General features: G+C 42.1%; 1 protein-coding gene across 2 annotated transcripts in view; it reads right to left on the minus strand.

Moving 5' to 3' along the window:
- Positions 1-25441, minus strand: part of grk4 (G protein-coupled receptor kinase 4) — a 77214-nt gene that overhangs the window by 39956 nt on the left and 11817 nt on the right. For both annotated transcript variants that reach the window (XM_036137199.1, XM_036137200.1), the window contains exon 2: positions 11075-11170. In XM_036137199.1, the coding sequence (XP_035993092.1) occupies positions 11075-11170 (96 nt within the window). The remainder of the gene's footprint in view (positions 1-11074; positions 11171-25441) is intronic.

Here is a 25441-nt window from a genome sequence, read left to right on the forward strand (position 1 = left end):
GATGAAACTAGCGTTAGCGTGGCTATCGAGCAAGTTTTATCAGAATTACAGAGTATCTCTTCACTGACAGAAGAGCAAAACACTGCTCTGGAGGCTTTTCTCAGAGGAAAAGATGTTTTTGCTCTTCTCCCGACTGGTTTCGGCAAGAGCTTGTGGTTGTGTTTTTGTCGTCGCTGTTAGTACGTCATATGCTTCGTTGATCTGAGTGGTTTATTTGGCCCGTCTATCACCAACATAGGCCAATCAGCTAACCAGTATTTTTGCCCCTTCCCAAAATTACTTCAACGGAAGGTTTCCAGATGGATATGCGGAGCAAATCCATCTGGCGGAGTCAGGTTAGGAATTCAGTGAGCTCCTGAGAGCGATCCACTCTCTAACAAATGTTTGCAGAAGCAGTCTGCGTGCCTAGGTGTTGGGTTTAATACACCTGCGGCCATGGATGTGATAGGAGCAGCTGTATTGAATGACTCGGTGGGTTGATCCTATACTTTTGCCATTATAGCGCTCCTAGAAGTAGTTTGTTACTTATTTCCTGAAAAATAAATGTAAATTAGCTTTCCCAGCATGCCTTTAGAAACAAAACAGGCCACCTGTATCCATGTTTTCTGTCAGCGCGACAGTCTTGTTTTTCCTGTGCAGCTGGTCACATCTTATTAGAGCTAATGGTGTCCATTTGACTCATATTTCCTCTTTTACAGAATGAGGAAGAAGGCCCAGGACGCTCCCCAGCACCGGCTGACTGTCAGGACAGACGCACGTACACAAGATAAACATAAAAACAAAAAACACGTGTGCATTGGTGGAAATATGGGGAGGAGGAAGGACAGTTGGGATAAAAAAAAAAAAAAAAAAAAAAAAAAAAAGAGAGACTGATGATTTGCGGCAAGTGACAAACCACCAAGTCTTTACAGTGATTCTCTTTTTTATTGTAAAACACATCCTCCCCTCTTTGCAGCTCAGAGCTCCACTTTGGACCTCATTACTAAAGGGAAATCTAACCGTCGCAAACAGCCGACTGGAAATAAAACAAAAAGCAGTTGAAATTTTTATGACTTCTCTTTAAACAGTGTGGCTCCAACGTTTTTAATCTGAACGCTTATAGCCGTCGTTAACAGCTTTCTAATTGCATGAATGACACTTTATGCTCTCTGCTCATCCTATGTCACAATTCTTTGTTGGCGTTTCCCTTTTTGAACAAAATGAGGGAAATCACTCCCGCTTAGATTATTAGAGGGAGGCTTTGGCCATTTGTTTAAACCGTGCAGCACTTCCTCTAGGTGAGCATGAGGGGGAAAAAATGCATTGATCATCTAATAGATAAGCTACATGTGAAACCTGTGGGTGACCGGTTTGTTTGTTTACAAGTGCAAACTAAGTACGAAATGATGCAAAATCTGTGGTTGTGAAAAGATGGCATCAGGGTTAAAAGCGTGGGGGGTTTTTGAGCTCATAAATAGTTGACGGTCTTCTTTCCATCCTGGCTTCACTCAACAACGCCCCTAAGGTTTCTTGCAGCACATTTCAGCGTAACGGGTTCCCTTTACGCAGGGTTTTCCCCTCACTGACCCATTCACTTCTGACAAAATTTGCCCACTTCTTCTGCCGGCAGCGCACCTTATCTAAATACAGAACTAATGCTGGGTGTTTTAAAGTCTGCTGACATGTGGAGATCAGCCAGAAGAAAAGATAAACACAAAAGCGTTTTCTCGAAGAAACTTTCCCAGGCAGGCAGATGGTCTAGAAAAACCAAATGCTGGAAGGTGCTACATGCTAAGCTAACAGTATGACACAGATGTTTGACAGCAACACAAAAAGGTCAGTAATCTGTATGCGGGAAGTCCAATGCATGCCATCAAGTGCTGCAGAAGCATCTTAATCTTCCATTAATTTAAATTAGATGTGTGGCAGAAGGGAGACACCTAAAAAGGGACAGGGGTCCCTGAGTGCCAGGGTTGCAAATCACTGGCTTAAGTATTGAGATACAATTACTATGTCAGCTCATTCAGCCTTTTAGAAATATTGATGCCAAGGTACGCGATGTTTACCATCTGTAAAAGGGATATTAGAGGAGAAAGGAAGGAAATTGTTGAGAACATGTTTATTAGGGTTACTATCTCTAGAGGGGTTTGCATTTTCTAGAAAGAGCTACACATCATCAGCATATAAACAAATACCGTGGATCCTGTTTGGATTCCATAAATACTCCAAAGAAAGGTTTCTGCTGCCAGCGTATTGTACCTATGGGGATAGCAGTGCATGATATACAGAAATTTGACATTACATTAGCCTAAATAATTTTGTGGACAGAAGAACATCATAGAGGTAGTGTGATGGTCTGGGGCTGTTTTGCAGCTGCACACTGCAGAAACCGAACTAAAAATAAGTAAAATCTTCTTAAAATGAGTGTATTTGTCCTTGATTTGAGCAGGTATTTAAGATGATCTGCCAGTGGAATAAGAACAACTCATCTCCATCATCTTATTTCAAGTGCAGGATGTCTAATTATCTTATTTTAGGGGTTTAAAATACTCATTCCATTGGCAGATCTTATTTAACTGCTCAAATCTAGGACAAAAACACAAATTTTTAAGAACATTTTACTTATTTTTTATATATGTTTTTGCAGTGACAGGACCTGGAAGACTTGCTGTGATAAATGGACCCATAAATATTGCCGTCTACCAAAACATCCTGAAGGAGAAAGTCTGGACATCTGTTTGTGACCTCAAGCTGAAGCCAACTTGGGTTCTGCAGCAGGACAATGATCCAAACACACCAGCAAGTCCACCTCTGAATGGCAGAAGAAAAACAACATGAAGACTTTGGAGTGGCCTAGTCAAAGTCCTGAACTGAATCCCATCTAGTTGCTGTGGTGTGACCTTAAAAGGCCGTTCATATTGGAAAACCTTCCAATGGTACTGAATTACAACTTTTTTGCAAAGATGAGTGGGCCTAAAATCCTCCACGGTTCTGGAAAAGACTCGATGCAAATTATTGCAAATGTCTGATTGCAGTTGTTGCTGCTAAAAGCGGCCCAACCCGTTATCGGGTTTTGGGTGCGATCACTTTTTCCACGTACAGCCATGTAGGTTTGGATTTTTTTTCTCCCTTAATATTAAAAACTTTCACTTAAAAAAAAAAAAAAACAGTATTTTGTGTTTACTTGTGTTGTCTTTGATTAATGGTTTAATTAGTTTAAAACACTTCAGTGTGACAACCGTGCAAAAAAGCAAAAAAAAAAAAAAAAAAAGAACGAAAAAATCAGGAAGGAGGTTAAAACGTTTTCACACCAACGTACGTCCAAACAGTGGATAAACAACAACCAAACATGCATAAACAACTTGGGAAATTCCAGCCATCATACTGCTTGGGAAATAAATGGGTTCAGTGTCCCAGAGATGAACATGTTTTGGCACCCATCAACACCAGAACACAAGCAAGAGATCTTGACAAGACGCTGGCTGAAGAAGGCGAGACAGCGTCAACGTCCTCAGAGAAACAAGAGCTGGAGCGGCGTAGGCTGAAAGGCAGGTAAGGAAGATGGCCCTAAGAGCCGCATACCAAAATCCAAATTCCAGGTTGCCACTGATGTCCTGTGACCTGATGACACTAAAACCGAAGCGTTTTGACGATAATGATCATAGTTATATTTGGAGGAAAGTAAAAGGGGAAAGCCTGAAAGCCTGAGAACACGATCCCAACTGCGCAGAAGTCATGATCTAGAGCAGGGGTGTCAAACTCATTTCTATATGGGGCCACTTTGGCGTCATGAAGTCACTAAAATGGCCAGTTGCACGTGTATAGACGATACTTTTCATTTCATAATTTCATTCCAGTTCACATAGAAGTATAAAAAATGCACAGTAACATTAAAGTAGCAACCCTAGGCCCAGTTTATACAGTTTATCTGCAAAAAAAGTTGATATTGGGGCGAGTTACACTTACAGGAGGCACAGTTTTAGCCACTTTATACACTTTAAAAGGATATATGCCTCTACTTTATGACACGATATGCCTTCTTTTTTTTTTTACACTTGAGGGCCGGATAATTTACCTTGACGGGCCGGATTCGGCCCACGGGCCTTGAGTTTGACACCTGTGATCTAGAGTGTTGTGCGTCAGGAGCGACCGGTGCACTTAAAACAATAGATGGCACCATAAGGTAAGAACATTAAACATTCAACATCAGTCAGGAACCTAAAGCGTGGGAACAAATGGGTCTCCCAAAAGGACAATCACCCAAATGGCACCGCCACATTATTACTATCTCAGACTCATTGAAGTGTTGAAGCGAGAGCCGGATGGTGAGTGTGGGCAAGATGGCCGATCTCAACCTGACTCATCTACATCAGGTCCGTCATGAAGAACGGGCCAGGAAACCCACAATGTTTGGCCCAAATCATACATTTTAGGTATAACGGAAATGTGTGCAGACTTCTGCATTTGAATCAAGTTCTTAAAAATATACCCTAAAAATCCTCTAATTTCTCTCTGACATTTAGCAAATAACAACAGAGAACGCTTAACCTAAAGCGTGCATTTATACAGACTGAGGAAATATCAGGTTTTCAGCTATACATAATGTGTGCTTGCTTTCTCCTCCGGCGCTTATTGTACAATCACTGCATGTTCTAATGTTTTGTTTCCATTTAACTGGTACATGGAGAACTGGGACCTGGCAACAATTACACTCGAGGACACAAATGATTTCGGTATGCATGTTTACATAACTTTCTCTATACACAAGACATTTCCCTAAAGGCAAAGAAGCTTCCTGGAAGGACAGCCACTGACGAGTATTGGAGTTGACGCAGAAAATATTGATGCTGGATAAACATCAGCTTGGGGATATTGCTGAATAACTACTTGACCCAATACTCACTTGCAACTAATAAAATAATGCAATAGTTAATACTGTGATTTGCAAAATTGGGATTTTGTTTTTGCCCACCAGCAAATATCGGCTTGTTATATACGATTACTCTATAAAGAGCAAAAGGGCTAAATGTATAGCACCATTACAGCCAACAATCAATTTAAACTCGTTCAAACAGCCTTAAGAAAAAAATGCTGCTTTTCTGTGTGCAATAAAAGGCAATTAGATCATGATGTACGTTTTTGTTTTAAATTCTTCTGCAACTACAGGGAAAGTGCGGTGTCTATAGTTTAGGTTTTCCTACTGTCAGAATATGACACCAGCCCATCATGAAGCATGGTGGTGGCAGCATCATACTGTGGGGAAGCTTTTCTTGAGCAAGAACAGGCAGCTGGTCAGAGCTGAAGGAAGGATGGAAGGAGCATGAAACTAGTGTTGCACCGATACCGATACCAGTATCGGACGGGGCCCCGATCCAGCACTAAAATGTTGGTATCGGTATCGGCGAGTACCAACAAATAGGCACCGATACCATTTTGAAGTTTGTATGTCACTTGAACGCAGCCTTCTCTCTCCCGACTAGTATTACACATGTTATATAAGTTCATGAAAGTTGCACTATTTGGCATTTGAGAGCCAAAACTCAGGGTTTAAAAGAGATTATTCAATTATTAATGTAATTTTTACTGTCTTACTGTTGCACTACTATTATACATTTTATAATTTCACGAATGTTGCACTATTTTGGCCTTTGAGAGCCAAAAGTTTATTCAACTATTGTCACCCATTCCAGGTAGGCAATAAAAAATTCTACTACCCTAAGTAGTATGCAGTTCTTCATATATACACACGCACATTAATTTCAAACAGATGGTATCGGTATCGGCTCATACTGCGCAGCCAGGTATCGGGGCCAAAAAAATGGCATCGGCGCAACACTACTAAAAACAGACCAATACTGGAAGAAATGTACCTTATTCTGTTGACGTATCACACATGATCTCAATAAAACAGGATTACATTTTCGATTGTAATGTGACAAAATGTGTAAAATTTCAACTGATATGAATACTTTTGCAAGACACTGTATTTGCCTATGAATATTATTGTTTTTCTAAGTGGTCAAAGACCTTAAAGGGGGGTAATATCAAGCAAAATCCACTTTTTCAGCCCACTACGTCATTGTGTTATTGTACAAGTAAGCACACCATGAGCATTGTACAATCCAGAGTCAAATTCCTCGCATTTGTACACATACCTGACAAATAACAAAGCAGATGCTGAGCTGATTATTACGCACCCTAAAAGTACGTTCACACCAAACGCGCACAAGACACATTTTTCCGCCGTAGGTTGTTTGAACTTAGCCTGTCACAAACAATCCGCGCTGACAACGAAGCTAACTTTCACCCAACTTGCTTCATCACGTCATCAAACAGGAGGAGCGTCTATCCTCTTGCCGGTTTCTCTTGTCTGTTCAACTCACTGTGGTGAACAAGGGTTTTACTGAGCAAGTCAGTGCTGTATGTACTGCGGAAAGCCGAAAAACGGTCCGCCAGAGATGCACCCAGTTCGGCACCCAGTTCGGCGAGTACCACCACCTATAGCCGCGTCTGGTTGACCGTCTGTCCAGGACCCAGTACGAGGAGCTAAATGGTAAATGGACTGAACTTAAAGCGCTGTACACTATAGCCACATACACCCAGTCGCTCTTACTAACCCGCACACATTTATACACCGAGACGCAGTTCAATAAAATGGTAAATGCTAAATGGCTTGTACTTGTATAGCGCTTTAACTAGTCTTGACGACCTCCAAAGCGCTTTACACTACAGTTCAGTCATTCACCCATTCACACACACATTCACACCCTGACAGTGGTGAGCTATGTTAGTAGCCACAGCTGCCCTGGAGCAGACTGACAGAGGCGAGGCTGCCATGCACCGGCGCCACCGGGCCCTCTGACCACCGCCAGCAGGCAATGCGGGTGAAGTGTCTTGCCCAAGGACACAACTACAGAGACAGTGCGGGGGATCGAATTGGCAACCCACCAATTGCAAGACGAACTCCCTAACCTCTGTGCCACGTCGCCCCAGTAGGCAACTTGGGGTTAAGTGCCTTGCCCAGGGGTACATCGACATGTGGCAAGGGGAAGCTAGAATCGAACGCACAACCTTCTAATTGCCAGACGACTACTCAACCCATCAAGCCACAGTCGCCCCGCCTCGGGGGGACGGATCTCCCTCCGGGACACAAACTACAGGCGTCTTCGGTCAGTAAATCCATCATCGCTCAATAGAAATATAGCATAATTGTCTAAATGTGTAACACTTACATTTTCTGCACTTAAACAAATAGACGAGGATCACTCTTAACGGAAAAGTTCACATAGCTAAACGCGAGTGGAATTTCGCTTTGCGCTATTCGTCCAATTCCTGACATTCGCGCGGCTCGAAATACGGCGTTAAATCGCTCCTGAGCACAGCCTTACCTAGGGAAAACATGTAAAGGACTCGCTCCATTCACGTTCTGGTGAGAGTACCTAAACGTTCATCATGATGTGATAAATCTCTTTTTTCTCTCAGTCTTTCTAACATACGTTTTGTTGAGCATGTGGAGTCTCTAGGAACGCAGAAAATCTGAACGTAGTCTCCCGAGGTGCTGCGTAGATAGATACCTCTGTGCACTTTTTGTGGTCATTTTTCAAGCCGTTCAGTTTTCTCTGTTCCCTCTTCCGTCTCTTTTAACTATTACACTACAAACAAGGTCAAACGGGGTAAAAGTGGAACACTGTGCGACCTGGAGAGGGCCGGGGTGTGAAAGCGCCTCCTCTAGATTTAAAGAGACGGCACCAAAACGAGTTGCTCTGCGCCGCAGCTCTGAACAGGGATAAAAAAGGGGAAACGTGGGGTGGGGGTAAATTAATGAGGAATTCACACCAAAGCCTCGCAGTTTCACTATATACAGACCACAACTGAATGATTTCAATGTGAAAAGGAAGAGCAGAAAAACGTGATTTGAATTTTTAAATCTTAGGCCAGTTTTCAACACATAAAAAAAAATAATAATCTCCATGAGTAAGAGAGAGCTCTGCCCGGTCCTGACTAAGCAATGTTGACAAGTGTTGGAGAAGCCGGGAAAATGAGAAGGAAGCATCATAAAGTTGAGCAACAACAGGCGAGGGTGAGTAATGGTCTTTTCCACTGAACTAAGCTGCAATTTCAGCTTAATTAAAACTCCAGTTTAGTTCAAAATAAAGTGGGTTAAGTCAGATGATGAATGGCCAGCCAAGTGTAATCAAGAGCACAATTCTTTGCGAGCGTGTACAGTGCCTTGCTGAGGCCTTTAGACCACTCAACTTGTTCACATTTTGTTACAACCCCAATTGGTGTATTTTATGCTGATTTTGGGTTTCATACAGAAACCCATGTCAATAAAAAAAATCTAAATTGTGATATATTTCAACCATATTTGCGACTTAATTTAGACTTTTTTACGCAATAACAAAAATGTCCTGTAGATAAAGATGCTTCTAAAGAAGTACTATTAAAACAAGAAATGCAACTGTTTTTTTTTTTTTTATTAATCAGAATATTATTATTCAAGAGAACAGCTTGTTGAACATAAAGCGCAACCAACAAACAAGTCTATGTATTAAACAGTTTGACCGGTACTTAATGCTGTGGTGAGAGTCCTGAAAGTTTCTGGTAAAATTATGTTATGTAAACTCTATTATATCATATAATAATCTAAACTCTAAAACACGTACTAAAATTGGATTATCTCACTGCTGCAGCTTTCTTCTTTTCCATATGGAGGCAAACTCACTTTAAACAAATTACCGACGCCTTAATTATCCATTAATTGTGACGTAGCCAAAAATGGTGTTTTTTTTTAAATTGCGATAATATTGCAAATGTGATTAATTGTGCAGCCCTAGTGTAAATCCATCACCAGTACTAATAAATGGCCATCCACCTAAACTGTAACAGGACAAGGACTGCATTACCAAAGGCAGGAGGACTGGGGTTACTCTGGAGGAGTAGCAGAAATTCACTGCTCAGGTAGCAGAATCTTTTAACCGGACAACTATTACTAGTTCACTCAGAAAATAATGCCCCGTTATGGCAATTTGCCCCCAGACATGCAGGAAGCACAGCAAACATGTGGGACAAGAAGATCTAGTCAGATGGGACCAGTTTCTGGCCAACAAGCAAAACCTTATGCATGGCAAAAAAAAAACTAAAAACACCTCTCACAGAACGCACCGTCCCCACGTAGAAACACGGTGACAGCATCCTGCCGTGGGGGGGGGCTTTTCTTTAGCAGGGACAGGGAAACTGATTAGTGTCGATGTGAGGTCGCATGCAGGCAAACAAAGGCCAACGCTGGACAAAAGCCAGTCAGAAGTCACAGGAGACTTCAGAGTGAGACGGAGGTTCATCTGTTAGCAGGACAACGACCCTAAACATACAACCAGAGCTACGAGAAAAGCAGATTAATGTGTTAAAACTGCCTTGTCAAAGTCTAGATTAACTGAGAGTCTCTAGTAAAAGTTAAAAGCCGCTAATCTCCATTCAGTCTGGCATAGCTTGAGTTTTCTGGGAGGGAGGAAGTATATATATATATATATATATATATATATATATATATATATATATATATATATATATATATATATATATATATATATATATATATATATATATATAGAGAGAGAGAGAGAGAGAGAGAGAGAGAGAGAGAGAGAGAGAGAGAGAGAGAGAGAGAGAGAAAGAGAAAGAGAAAGAGAGAGAGAGAGATAGATAGATAGATAGATAGATAGATAGATAGAGCTCTAAACACTTTTTACATGGCACCGTATTGAACTGAGTGATGGCCGCGTCTATTAGCTGCTACGCACCAAGCAAACTTCTAGAACTGGTTTCTGGACACATTCCAGCTTAAAAACCAGTAGCACAGGCCACTCTAATGTATTGACCCAATGCTAAAATGGCAGAAAAAAATAAAAGCGGGAAGGACAGAGATGATGAAGCTTGAGGGTTTGAAAACAGCGGCAGCACCTTTAGCGCAATCTGACTTTTCCTAAACCTACCACTCGCTTGTCAAGGCTAAAGTCAAATGCCTGACATTATGGAGACACAACAAAGACGCTGCTATCGGTCACTTCGCCGTTTCCCTCTGCGCGCGTAGCTACACGCCTGCCAGTTTGATTACACAAGGAGGAATATTTTGATCCCGTGCTCCGCGCGATAGGGAAATTACACAATAGCATCTATCAAATGCTGACGTATGTAAACTCCCTACAGCTGGGGCGCACGCGCTCACGCAGACGGGACGCCTCCAGCCCAGGTCTGGAGATCTGTGCACAGCGGGAGCCCCCTGACGGAGACGAGTCAATCTTCTCCCTTTAAACGTGGCCCGAGAACTGACAAATCCAGGCGTGAGGGCACTTGGGCTTTTGCGAGGGACGACGGGGATGTGCGGACAAGCTAACAATAACAGCTCAGTGAGACACATCAGCGAGGGGAGTGCGTATCCACCTACACCCTCGGTACCGCTCTCTCTCACCCATTCCTGTCCTCTAAAGATCTCTCCCTGCTAATGTAAAAGGCCTCTCTGTCCACGACTGTCCTCTTTAGCTTTTCTCTGAAGTGGCTAAAAAGGGTGAAGGAGAGAGAGAGAGAGAGAGATGCAGATAGCAGTGGAGGGATGCATGGAGATAGAGAAAGAGGGAGGGTATGAGAGCCTGTGGGGGAGGGTAGCCCTGCAATCTCTGGCAGAGAGATCTGTGACGCACAGACACTCCGACGCTGTGGGGCATCCACAGAAACACAATGATGCTCGCGAAGGGCGTAAGGGGGCTAGACCACAAATTCACCTGTGATGTTGAGGACATGGGGGGGAGGGGGGGGGGGGGGGGGGTAGGTTCTGCTTGAACACGTTAGCAGACTCGTACGTAGTCGTGACTTGAATACTCTCGCAAAACGGTTTCCCCACCTCAGACGCTCACACCCGCACACGCCCCGCTTCCTGCTCCCTTCGCCTGTAACCGCGGGTGGAGACGGGTGAAAACAGGAAGGAAGTCCAATCTGAACTCCACCCCCCCCCCCCTCCCCTAAAAGTCAGACACACCCCGACAACCAACCAACGACACTGCTTGGTAAGTTATCTTTTTCCACGCTCGCTCGCTCGTACCGATAATGCGGCGAAGCTCCTCGCATTGGCTGATGTGTGGGAGTTTAAGCATCTCCTTCCATTTCTTGCTGCGGCCATTCCTCTTGCCTCCTCCACCTGAAAGACAAAAAGAAAAAAGAAGGGGGGGGGGAATTAATTAATTAACTGACAGACAGTCAGGGCATCCAACAAGTAGCATTTCCAGCACAGGAGCAACGAAGGCATTCAGCTAAGAGAGCGCGTGTTTATGTCCGCCCCTGCATGTGTGTCTTCAAGAACGCTGACCTTGGTGTGACCAGAAATGGTGGGGGGGGTTAGGGGGGGGGACAGCTGCTTCGTCTCACCAGTCGCCTCTGTGCAACATGACAGAGCATGTGATGAAGAACGCTGACAGCAGTCTCTCACACTGGCGCGCGCACACACACACACACAGAGAGGACCCCCGGTCAAACATTAGCCCAGCCTGACCATCGTCATTCATAGGTTATCCACATCCGCACCGGTGGCGACTATCATCCCCCGGAAGGTTAGCGAACCCTAACGCGAGGCTTGAATGGCCGAAACAGCATTCCTCTGCTCCTTATTAAAAAAAAAAAAAGAAGCTATTTGCAACCAACAGCAGCTGCAGCTGCGTATTTACAGTTAGAGCCAGATATTTACCGTCGCTATATAAATACATGCACACTTCTTCTCCTCATGTCTGCAAGCTTATCATGGTTTACCGGTCCATTCATCCCAACACATCTGGTGGAACTGAGTCCGGTTTGCTGCCTGGCCTTCTCTCCGCTCGACCCACAGATTGTCAGAGAGACTGAGATCACTGTGATGGCTCCTAAAACACCCATTCTGTCGTCTTCAGGCTACCATGTAACTCGGGTCTTTATCCATTTGAAGAACTATTTGTGATTAAGCTTCAACTTCCTGACCAATGTCTCAAGATGCCGCTTCAATTAAACGACCTTTCCCCGAGATTTCACCTATTTTGAGAAGCACACCTGTCCTCCCTGAAGCAAAACACCCACAGATTCATGATGCCGCCACCCCCGGGTACTTTCATACTTGAAAGTTGGGAAAGAGTTATTCTGGGGTTACCAGCCTCTCCATTTTTAGTGCAATATTAGTGCATGTAAACTTCTGACTATGGCATTTAGCAAATAAAAATAGTATATATGTATTTATGTATTTGTATGCAAGTATATTATTTTAATATAAGCAAAGGCAAACCTAATTTATTCAGAGCTTATGTAAAAACATACTGGTTCCATAAAAAGAAACCAGTCAAAAAAAAAACCTGGATGATAATACAGAATCAGCACTAACAAAAATTATTAGAACCCCAAAACGTTCATTACTCAATTGGTCTCAGATCATATTTATTTATTTTGTTTATTATTATTTATCTTTTTACAATCAAGCATCAGATCAAATAAAAATCAAGCCCACTTTGTCATTTTCTGCACAACCACTAAGACATCTGTAGGTCCTGACAGGTGACCAGCTGGTTAAAAATCTAAAAAGATATTGAATGAATATGAATCTGTGCCGAATCTTTCTGCTATTCACCCATAAAAGGTCAGATTAGTGTTTTTGATGCCAAAACAGCAAGCTCCACTTTTTTCAAAGCCAATAGGAAACACCACACACAATGTTCATGGACATTGACTGTTGCACAAATGGCGCCCTGGGTGAGACCTCCCTTACCCTAAAAAAGGTAATTCTGCAAAACTATTTTTCACTATGCAATTTATTACCATTATAAAGAACAAAAGAATTAATCATCCCATATTATTTCATTTAGACAGAATGACAGCTTTCACATTTGTCTCAATCTAAAGAGGAACAAAGCCAAGGAAGAATTGAAAATGATGTTTACAATGTGTCTTTCAAATTTGTTTCATAAAACACAAACCATATTGAATTATATTTTTTTAAATTAACAGTAATCCGGTTGAGGTCTGAACAATCTAAACATGTAAGATTTTGTACTGATAAACAGCAAAATTACACCATATTTCAGCACCACTTTATTAGCTATAATGTGTACATATTTATCAACTTTGGTGTCAGATGTATGTACCACCATTAAGCTAAAAAAAAAAATATTTTACTGAATATAAAGGGCACCCATGACAGCCCCCAGACTGTGTTATCCTGGGGAGTGAACCATATCGCCAATATCAACCATCCCCACTGATCCAAACAGCTAACAGGAAGCCTGAAAGTATTAAAGCAAAGCTGCTCTGTTTTGTCCTGCTGGGCTTCCATCCTATGGAACAAGCTGAACTGGGGAATGTCTACTAGAAATCTAAGGTTAGGGTATGTGGCTACGTTCTCTAGGGAAGACACTAACTAATAATTACAGTTATATAAAAGCACTTAGCTCTATTGGCATTACCAAGATGCAAAAGAAAGTATTAAAAAAAGGAACCTTCTTTTTGTAATTTTCTCTTCGTTTCATGTTTTCGACTCTCACACAGGATCATGGCACCTATGCTCCTGGTATAAATAATAAAGGACGGCGGGAGAGCCAGAAATAAATAATTTGGCAATCCAGGTTCAGGCAGGTTAAAGCTTTACAAAATCCAAGGGGCGGGCATTTTAATGTACCTCTCTTCAATCTATCGTTTTAAGCTTGGGGGTTTTATTTTGATTATTTGAGTGTTATTCGTGATGCAGATTAGGATGAAAGGAAATAATCATCTGATTCTACCATAATCCTGCACGGAGTATCATGATAGGTTAAACACACATTGGTGTTGCCTCACGGCAGCCCTTGGTGCGCTCCTCAATCGCTCTGCCCTCATCGGGTCTGGGCCGCTCCGCCGCCATCTGTTGGACCCCCTTTGCTTTCGGATTAAGACCACACTACAACAAATCAGCCTGAACCCAGACGATATTTGTGGGATTTCCTGGACTCTGTCAAGAAAGTGGTATGCTTCCCATTTAAAAGAGAAGAAGTGTTTTATAGTAGAAGGTCTGGAGCATGCACAAAGCTAGTACGGTGTGAATGTGGTGGCTTGTCATGGCAGCTGCATATCAGGACTATGTAGGTGTCTACTAGCAGCAGTGTATCCATGACATGTGCCCCACAAGCAACAAAATAGATTGGACAGAGATACTGAAGCGGGACTGGCAAAACTAGCCCGAGCCCAAGGGTACAACCTCTTCATGGCCACACTGGGCTGGCAGCACTCCAAGTAACTCTTTGCAACACTCTTCGTTAGCACTGTGGCTCATATGCACATTGTGTCCTGACACTGTTCTGGCTGCAACCAAAAAGGATTCAGCTAAGCAACCGGAATGAACGGTCCATGATATTTGCACTAAACGGCGCCCTGATTATCCACAGAAATCAACACATGGAGGGCTCCAAGCTGAGGAAAGGCACACACACCTCCAAATTGTGCATATAGGCTGGTTGCAGTTTAAATGTAGAGTCTCTTTTTCATGTCCTAGCAATGCACTGAACAACTTAAATTTTATTTATATAGCACCGATTCACAACACGTTATCCGCAGGCACTTTACAAAGTTGATTAAATCAAACCATACAGACAGATTGTCCGAAAAGTTTCCCATCTAAGGAAACCAAGCAGATAGGAAGGCAGGACAGGAAGGAAGCCATTGGACATTAACATCAGGGAAAAGCCCACAAAAAAACAGCTGCATACCTCAGAGTCTCTGCGTGATCAGCTCACATGATCGGAGGAAACATACCTTGACTTATGCGCATGATTCACCCCGACTGCTCTCGCCAAAATATGCGTACACAATGGCAGGTTGAAATTACAGCACAGCGCCATGTGCTGTAATGAAAGGATACCCATCCTTTCATGTGTTTTTTTTTTTTCCAATGTTGTTTTTGCTAAGCAGCCAACAGAAACTGAAAGGCATTGTTTACCCGTCAATAGTTCGTTTGCAAACTTGACAACAGAGTCTTTTTTTGCTTTGAGCGGGGTGGAGAAGCTGAACAATCAAATAAACCTTCAATTATTTCCCTCCACCTGTTCAGACATGAAATTGCAGACTGGGTTGCTTGATTTGTATTTAGTGAATGAAGTTTTTCTTTTAAAAAAAAAAAAAAAAAGATTAGAAAAATGTCAAACAGCTGTTCACATCTGGCTTTTCAAGGGCAAAAACAACCGTGTTTTATTGCCATGCACTCCTGCATCATCTGACAGCGGTATTCGCAGGTGTTGATCTTCTCTGGCTAAGCGGTCAGAAGCTGGTGCAACGGTGGGCAGAGACTATTCCCCCCCCCCAACAAAAGTACACATTTATCAACCCGTACATCTCATCTCTCCCCGAGTAGGGAAAAGGGCCCATGGAAGTCTTTTTCTTTTATTTTTTTGACAAGTGTAACATCAGCGAGCCCAGATTTAATGACGCTGGGGCGAGACATCATGCTGCCCAAAAAAGCATAAAATCAGGCATCAAACGAGGAAAGAAAAAGAAAGAAGGCAGAATGAGGGGAGGCACCCTCATTGACTGCTTTCTTTCCCAAAGGTGAACAGAGTTAGCTAGCAAAGACAAGGTGGGACCATTTGAGAGACCGTCTGTCAACATAAGGCCATACGTTTATTTTAGCAGTTTATCTTGTACTGAAATGGCTCTAGAAATACAAAGCGAGCTTGCTTTAAAAAGCAGTGCATGTAAGAGGCTAATAGCAATTCCTTATACTTGTAGGTTTAGAGAGTTTTGCGTCAGATGCTCAAGGCACGGTAGGCCAAACGCGTCGATTCGGCTGGTGAATGAAAGAATTAATATAATTTGATCTGATTGTAGCTTAAAACCCTATTAATGCTTTTTTATTTTAAATAGATACCTTATTTTTTGGACATGCGCCTCATGCGCTGGCTTGGATAGAGGCCCACTGACATTGAGAGTGTACAGGGCCCAGAATTTGGGTCTACGCCCCTGCATGTCCCGTTATTCTACGTGTTGCTGGGTGGGATGAGTTCATTAAGCTAGCATAACTATTTTAGTCCCGTCTGCCCCTCATCTCAGGAGAACAGAGGGAAAACATGGCATTATTGTCGAATGGAAATTATTTCTAATAGTCTTTTTTTTATTAGCAACTATGCAGTCACTTCTAAAGTCATTAACATTTTGAAGTGTATAAAAAAAAGCTATTCTCACTTTTCACTTCTGGTTTCAGTTAAATTGTTTGCTGTCCCTTTGACAAAAACCACAACCTGGTTTCAATACTCCGCGCGGTTATCAGGACTTCCTCGGCTATTGTTATCCTGTTTCCAAGGCACAGGAGTGGACTGGACAGCAAGGGCAAAGCTTGATGCCCTCCTGAGGCGGCGAGAGAAGTCCTAACAGAGCTGACCAGACGTCCGACGTCTGTCGAAGGCCCGGCCATCACGGTTTCTTTAATCCGCTCCTCCGTTGGGAGGCTTCCTCTTCCCCCGATCGCACATCACCATTTAAAAGCAGGTACTGAAACGGTAAGAAACCACTTCTGTGTGGTCCAGACGGACCGACAAGGCGAGAGAAACCACACCCGTTTGTTTGTTTGCAACGAAACCTACGGCATCCTTCACATTTATTTGCAACGGTGGTTAAGATGTAGAGAAAGCCCCCAAAATAAGGTTATGCGTCATGGAAAAACGACGAGAAATCCATCCTTAAATACGACGATTCAGTTGGGAATAGGGGTGAACGATTTTGGCGATTTTTTTTCTTAATATTGCGATTTAATGCGATTTTTTTCCAGTTTAATTTATCATGTCTTTTTAAACATATACAAACAACAAATCATTATGTTTCCTCGCTCTGCAGACTAGGTGCTAAAAGACCCGCAGCATCTAAACTCAGAGCAGAAATTATTGCGTTCTGCCTACGAAATATTTCAACCAAAATTGCAATTTTGACTTTTCTCTGCATTAACCACAAGCAACAAAAATGGCGTCTAAATAAAGATGTTTGTAATGAAGGACTATTTAAAAGAAGAACTTTTAATGTTTCTATTAATCAGAATATTGTTCAAAAGAACAGCTTTTAGTTGATTTGGACATTAATCCTTGTTAAACATAAAGTGCAACCAACAAGCAAGTCTATGTATTAAACTGATTGACCTGTACTTAATGCTATATATGATTATATAAACTCTAAAACAAGTAATAAAATTAGATTTTCTCACTGCTGCAACTGTCTTCCATGTGGAGGCAAACCCACTTTAAACATTTTACCGACACCTAATGGACGTGGCTAATTCACTAATTGTTACATAGCCAAAAATTGCAGACCTCTGCGATTTGGAAATTGCGTTTTTTTAAATCGCCATTATATTGAAAATGCGATTAATTGTAATTAATTAATCTGCAGACGCCAGAAGTTAGTTAAAACGAAAGGTTTGTTAAAGTCTGCGGATCAATCCGACTCAAAGACCGCAGGGGAGAGTAAGATTTCCAGCAGATGACAAGAAGCCTAAATGACGTACACCAGAGTTGCTTTGTTTTCTTTTGAGATTTCAGCATCTGTGTCATATAACAGGCTGGATTTAGAAACATGGGCCGTGTTTATGAAATCTCACTACCGAAGATCTAGATTCTCTAGGTCCCCCTCCACCGACCGGCCCAGGTTGCTCAGTAGCAGACCGCAGAGAAACAAAAATGTATATCGTCGTTCATATTTCGGCCATCAGACTCAGAGAGCAGTTTGATTTTGGAAAAAAACGAGAGCATCTGTCTATAACCAGGTAGGAAGGCCGAGAAGGAGCAGGAAGACAAGCTGGTGATCAGACATGTGTAGCTGTTACACCATGGTTGAATCCAGGACTGAATGCCAGGGATCGGGATCCGCAGCGTTATTGTCCTGGAACAGAGCAGCAAGGGGCACGGTTAATCTGAAGGTATTAGTATGGTCTCGCCTCGCCTCGCTAAATTAGCCCTCCTGAGCTGTAAACCACACAGGAACTACAAAAACAGCAGTGGAACGCAAATAAACTCTGCGGTGAACTGATTTCCTGCCCAAATGTCAGGAAATACCACACAAAAAAAAAAAAAAAAAAAAAGATTTTGATGACATTCATAAAAATAACAGAGATGAGGAAAGAAATGTGCCCGCTACACAGAGAACGTGTGAGATTTGGCATTTGATCTCTTCCAGCGTTGGCTGCCACCCTTTATGCGAGGGTTTTTTTTTTTTTTAAGTTGAGCCAGCCAATCAGTGGGGAGACGTTAGCTGTGCTTTACCACACTACTCGACGGCCATTCGTCTTTGCTTACAAAATCCTTTCACACGTGTGGCATGACGTCTCCTCTGCTGCCATTTTAAATAATTAATGAAGTGGGAAGGCTAGAAAATAATAGTGTTCAAGCACCTTGATGTTAGAGTTCTTAAAGAGAAACGGTAACGGTTTAAAATTGGTGTCAGGAGGTCCCGGCTTCATGAAACCATAAACACCTGCGGCCAGCTTTCGATTGGTGCATCTCTACCAAGTACAGCCTAAACACACGCGGTCTAACAAAGCAGAGAGTGAGCAGATTGAAACCCGGCCAGGTGCGTGGTGAAACATTGTTTTTCAGACGGTAACTCAAGTTGACACAGGCTGCTGCTGATGTAAAGCACATAGCTCGACAGTAACGGAGGGAAATCCTCTGCCCCCCCGAGGTTTTACGGGACACCAGCTGTCCCCACCGATGAAATGTGACAGTTTCTACGTGAAGGAACACGTCCGGCTCGGAGTCATCGCAGAGGAACACCTGCAAGGCCCGACCCTACGGACGTGTCGCAGGGTTTTTATGTGCACGCACTGCAAAAACGGAACTAAAAATAAGTAAAATGTTCTTAAAGTTAGTGTATTTGTCCTTGATTTGAGCAGGTAAATAAGATTATTTGCCAATGGAATAAGATTTTTGCACTTAAAATAGGAACAACTCGTCTCCATCATCTTATATCAAGAGCAGGATGTCTAATTAACTTATTTTAGGGGTCAAAATACTCTTTCCATTGGCAAATAATCTTATTTACCTGCTCAAATCAAGGACAAATACACTAACTTTAAGAACATTTTACTTATTTTTAGATATGTTTTTGCAGTGCACACTCCTGCTTTGGCGTGTGGAGAGAAAAACACCCTTTTCTCTCCGATACTCAGATCTAATTTTGCCATTTAAAACTTTTGTAACTTTTGCTTTTAATCTTGTTAGTTTTGGTTTAATGGCATCAAAGGTGGATAAAGAATTGTCCACCGACCTTATGGGGACAACATTTCTGAGCAGGTCAGCAGTCATAGTTTGGTCTGGAAGGCTCTGTTAAAGTCACCGATACTGCTATCAGTTTTTGCATTGTTATAAAGTTAATGTTTACATTTAAGCAACCCGGAAATTAATACTTTGTAAGTCAAACGATTGGGCATTTTTTTTTAAAAATGTGTGGGAATTAGGGTAGCAAAAGTTTACAAAAACAAACGTTTCAGTTCAAGCTCATCTTTTTTTCCTATTTGGCGAATACTTTAGTAACGCAACACATTGGCTACAGATATTTTTTTTTTTTTTTAAAACACAGTTTTTATACGTGTTTCTCAAGGACATGTGGTGTCATGTAAGAGAAATAATGAGGCAGTCTGGTCTTTGATAAAAACTGGTTTCAGTTTTTGTGAACTTACTGTTTTCATTTTCAACAGCAAAGGAGGATTAAGTGTTTACCTTACATTCTAGTTCACACCATAATTAAAACGTGACTAAATTTGATTTCACAATGCTAAACTACAGAGTTACCACTACACATGAGACGTTCTTGTGGATGTCTGACACACAGCGGGTCGACTTACTCACATAAATCCACTATTCTTGGAGTGTAATGTAACTTTTTGATAATTGTTTAGCATGACCCTTCTTTAGGCTTGTGTTGCTGAAGAGTCGGCTAGAGTTTACATTTTTTATGCAGCAACTCAGATGAACCTAAGTTTCCAAAACAATATTTTTAGCTATGAGACTCAGTGAAAAGTCAGAAGGGGGGGGGGGGGCACTGAGACTAACCCACCATATAAAGCTGCATAGAGAAGATGGTGTTCCTTCTTATCTGATGTTCCCTTCTTTGCACGCTTAATAACGTTACCCACTGTAAAATGCTCAGAAACTTATTTAATTTCCTTTAAATGCAGCCGCACTGGGTTTTTTTTTTTCCTCTCTCTCCCAAAACAGAAAAGCAACAATTGTTGCAACTGTTGCTGAAGTGATATAAACACGCTGAACATTCACGTGTAATAAGTCTTACCAGCAACATTTATTTATTGCTATTCGGTTCTCAACTGCTCGTTGCGCAGAAAGGTATTCTGTGGTCCTGCGGGTCGCAGTACGAGCCTTAGCGTGATGCTAGCCGGCTAATTAGCCGTGCCGTCTGCTCCGCTACAGTTTGCAGTCAGCTGCTTCACAGACATGCCTAGCTCCTAGCTTACGTACGATAGGTGTTCCTTTAAGCGCCGCCTTTATGGATGTATTTTTTTTTTTTTGCTAGACGTCCAGATTTGTCTCAATTTTAACAAAAAGGAAAAAAAGTGAAGCAGCCTTTTTTTTTCCAGCTCTGTGATTGGCAACGCACGGCAACAAGTGGGGGAGGGGCCGCACCGTTTCACTCTATTCTCCGTGCAGCCAGAGAAAACTTTTTTCCCTGGACTCTCGTTTAAAAAAAAAAAGGACAGCAGAATGGTGGGAAACTTTAGTGCTCTTAAAACCCCAGACCCTTCTTTAGCTGTGATAAGCTCCAGAAAGGACCGCAGTGTGCTGCGCGTTACGTCATCAAGACCAACCTGGTTATTTACCTCGTACACAGTCGGTCATGTCTGACTAATAAAATGACGTGGACCTAGTAGTTCCTGACCAAAACACTGCCGCTGCTGGCATACCATCCAATTCTGAGCGAACAAAATGGTTTGGGTTCGACCCCCCCTGCAGATAAAGTCCTCATTGCCGGTGAGAGCGATAAAATATACAACGACTTTCTAAAAGCAACAAAAGAATGACTAAACTACAGCGACGGGTCATCAGATTAAAACCAAGAGCTGCGAGCTGCAACTTCTTTGAGGAAGCGGCCGCTAGATACTTCAAAAGGAAGACGCATTCATTAAATGTATTAAAACCTGAACGACCAGAATGGAGAGATAAAAGAAACAGATACTCGGGCGCTGTGGTTTCAATTAACCTTTTAAAAAAGGAGCCCTTCACTCGTGTTGCGGAGGCCTGGAATGCTGACAGACCAGTCGTGGGACCGCGGGGCAGACGCAAACGAAAAATCAGGCAGGCATGCACACGAAGAGAAAATCTACTGCCGTTGCAAAAAAAAATAAGATGCAAAACTGGGTGTCAGTGATTAAGTAAAGAAAGTGGCAGCGGCCAGATAAGGTTTTATTTAAAAAGGAACAAAAGCAAAAGTTCTGAAAAAGAACAAAAACAAACAAAAAAAAGGCTAACTGTGATTTGCTTTATATTCTACTGCAAAAAACGCTGTTCGTTTGAGTTTGGCTGAAACGAACTGGACAGCCCTGACGAGCTAAAAGGAAATGACCAAACAGCCAGAGATCTGCGGGAGGAAAGAGAGAGGCCAAGCTGTGGCGGAGCGGGGGGGGGAGCATGTGCACATACGGCTGTCACAGCCAGCTGGGCCACCCCGCCCTGTTTAATGTCACTCTGACGTCAAAGCCATGTGTGCAGGCCCTTAATGCAGACAGGATGGAGCGAGTATTTATTTAACTTTGGTTCTCTCCTCCGAGAGGCCGGGGGCCTCCATAAACACTGACTTCAGAGCGGCTTCGCGCGTTCACAGCCAAGCAGCAGCCGGGGGGGCTGAGATCATCCTCAAACATCCTGCCGCAGGAGCTTCAAGTGACGGAAACCCTAAAAAATTCTTAAAAAAAAGTCAAGCGAACACACGCTGCTGGGGTATGAGGATGCGCTTTGATTTTTATTAGAGATTAGCAGACAGCGAGGTAAACTTGGTAACAAAAAAAAATCTGGTTCGCCTTCATTCATCTCTGCCGTACCGTCCTGCTTCTCGACACGTTAGCGGCAAACGGGTCTGATCAGCCTTCAGAAGGAAAAGCAAAGACTAAACCAACTTAATCGTCATAGTTTTACGTTCTCTTTATCAAAAATAGAAATGGTTTTGTCTCTAAAAGGACAACCGTACGCAGAAACCGACGGAGGAACAATACACGAAAGCTGGTGAATGTCACAGGGCAGCAATTTTCCTTTAGTGTCTTGGTGTTTACTGTAAACACGGCCTGTCTATACTCGATGTGTTTTATGTATATTTGCCTGACGGCATACTCCATGTCAAATTTTTGACAACCTGTGTGGAAAAAAGTGTTTTAAAAACACAAACCCCATAGCTTCTTGAAAAGAAATAACCCTCATGATGTCTACTGATGCATAATTCCCCAGACTGTATGTTCCCTTTATCTTTTGCTGTCTTGACTCTTTTCATTTTTAAAAAAAAAAAGCAATTTAAGTCCCACTTGTTCCGACTGGTTTTTAACTAGTTTTTAACTAGTTTTATGCTATGATCTTGCATTTATGCTGTTTTTAATATTTTTATTTTGTGTTGTTATATGGTTGTTTTTATTGTGAAGCACTTTGTGGTTTTTATCCAGTGAAAGGTGCTATATAAATAAAGTTTATTTACTTACAATTTTGTCTCCAACTTGAAATTAGCAGATGTTTTAATGAGCTTGTGATAAATAGGAGATGCAAGCTCAACTCTGCTCCTCCATTTGCTTCTGTCTTTGCAGACAGTAGGCCTGTCACGATAACATTTTGCAGAACGATACATTTTTTTGCTAAAACTTACTGCCATAAATCATATTATTGTCATTTGGAGACCTTTTTCAACCAATATGATAACGAGATAATAACACTAGTATATCCTCTCGACCTACCGGCTCAGACCAATTAAGCGGGTGCCGTCATTTGACACTTTGTCATCCTGACACTAGCTGGGTTTCCACCAGCGTATAATACGCCTTTACTCGCACCCCTGCCAGGCTGAGCGTCTATTTATCTTAAACCCCTTGATGTTTGAGAGAAACATAAAAATAAAATCTCCCGGTCAACCAACCAAACGCGTTAGCTGTTATTAGCCTTACACTACGGCTACGTTCACACTGCAGGTCTTGATGCTCAATTTCGATTATTTTTTTGCTGAAATAAGAGTTTTTTTGAGGTGGCCGTTCATATTACTATTAAATGCGACTGTCGTCAGGCTTCTGTCTGAATGGTTCAAAACCGCAAAGCGACCCGCATGCACGGATAACAGAAGGAGACGTCACAGAGCAACGCGCCGTTTACGGAAGTAACGGTGACTGTAATTGTTTCTAGAAGTGCTCAATAAAGATTTATTTGAAAAAAATTATAAACGCGGATACCGGCATCTCTCCGTGTTATTATTAGAAAGCTGTTGAGCAATGGGAGCTGGAAATATTAGGACAACATCGTAGCGAGACTAAATAAGGTAAAAAGAAAGATGAAGAATTATTTGCCATGCCGTCCCCGAGAGATGAGACGGAAACACAAGGGGAAATAAGCAAGCATGCATACACAAATTATTGTACTTACTTTAATTAATCATGTGATGAAAATCTATTGTGCAATTAATTGATTTATTGGAACTGACAGGAAAAAAATAATGATTATGTATTATGTTTAAATGGCCATTCAAGCCGCACACACAAAAAAAGCACAAAAAAAAATTCAAAATGTCCTTGAATATGTGGCAACAATTCTGGACCAAAATTGTTACCTTAAAAAATAGATAACTTATTTACTAATATGCAAAGACACACTGTGTGAGTAAGTTAGTGAGCTGAATGGGAGCACCATAAGGCTCTGTCTGGTTTTAACCCTGCTGAAATTCAGATTTCAAATAAGTGTTTCTTAAGATGAGAACTGAGTACCCTGTCCTGAGTGGAAGATGAGTCAATGTTTTTTTATTTATTTTTGTTACTGGAAGTTTATCGGAAGATAACATTGAAGACAGACTGCACAATCTAAATTATTTTAGAGTAAAATATATATAAGTGATGAATATTAGCGATGCCTGGTACAAGATGGCTAACCATTAGAACCGAACCCGTTCAAATAAAATGAAGTCAGTGCAAATAAAGAAAAACGCAAACAAAGCTGAAACAAATCCAAATATGCAAATATGACTCAAACTACACACTTTACTATTTTTTCCCCCAACTTTCCAAACCGCTGATAGCAGTGTTTACCGTAACATTTCTTTGCCAAGGTAATCAGAGTGAGCGCTCTGCACCACTCAACCTCGTGTTGTGGCAGGAACAATACTAAAAGGTAAGTAAAGTTTATTCATACCCCTGGTATGTGAGAGCCAAAGATGTTTTCATTCTACCGAGACTCTCCTTTCTGATTGGGAATTAAGACGGGGATTTCCAAAAAGACAAGAAAAGAAATCATTTTTGGAGCACAAATATGACATGTTGAAAATTATGTACACCCTTCTCTCTAATCTGCTCTCTAAGCATTTACTAAAGTTACAGCAAAGAGCTGTAATTGCTCACTAGCTTTTTTTTTTTTTGCTTTTTTTTTGTAGCTCTCTACATTTTTTTTTTTTGGCCATTTATCTTTTGCAATACGCTCCAACGCTTGTTGCCAGCTAACCTTGCCGGCAAGACGCATTCTCGGGGCATCGGTGCATCAAAAAGCGGTTTAAGGCGGGACATACCGGTGAAAGGAAAGCAAGAGCTGACGAGCCCACAGCCGAATCAAAATAAACGTGGCAGCGCAGGAGGACGCACGCACGCGTAGCTGCTGCTGTCACATCTCTTTGGTAAGAGTCTACGATTGCATCTTTGAAAAAACGAACAGCTAGAAGTGTCTAAAACCAGCCTTTGGTAGGCGGGCACTAGGCATCGCTTCGCCCAATCAGCTCGGAGAGTTCTGCTGAATGTCCCTCCTTTCCCCAAACGGGTTCGATGGCAGCAGGACCAGATTGATGAAGTGCAGAATTGTAGATTGATGGACATTATCAATGTGGCTGGCCAGGTTAGTTTAGCTCTATCAGATTCGAGTCGTGACTCCGACACGTTTACGTGTTGGTAAGAATCCAAAGAAGAAGAGGAAGAAAAAAAAGACATCGGCCAGGCGTATGAATGTTTCTGAGCCCAACTCTATGTGGAGATCCTGATCCAACGGCTGCAAGGCTCCCTCACGAACACGGCTACGAATCGGTAGGAAGATAACATAAGATAGGCTTTATTGATCTCACAATGGAGAAATTCACTTGCCACGTCGGCTCATACAAGAAGGTGCAGAGTAGGAAAGGTGCATTCAGTTATATACAGTGAATCTTCATATATACAATGGATCAAGAAGAATACAAAAGAAATAAGAATGGGCAAGTCTGAGCCGGTCAGCCACAGTTT

Source organism: Fundulus heteroclitus, chromosome 5, assembly GCF_011125445.2.
Source record: "Fundulus heteroclitus isolate FHET01 chromosome 5, MU-UCD_Fhet_4.1, whole genome shotgun sequence".
Classification (NCBI taxonomy): Eukaryota; Metazoa; Chordata; class Actinopteri; order Cyprinodontiformes; family Fundulidae; genus Fundulus; species Fundulus heteroclitus.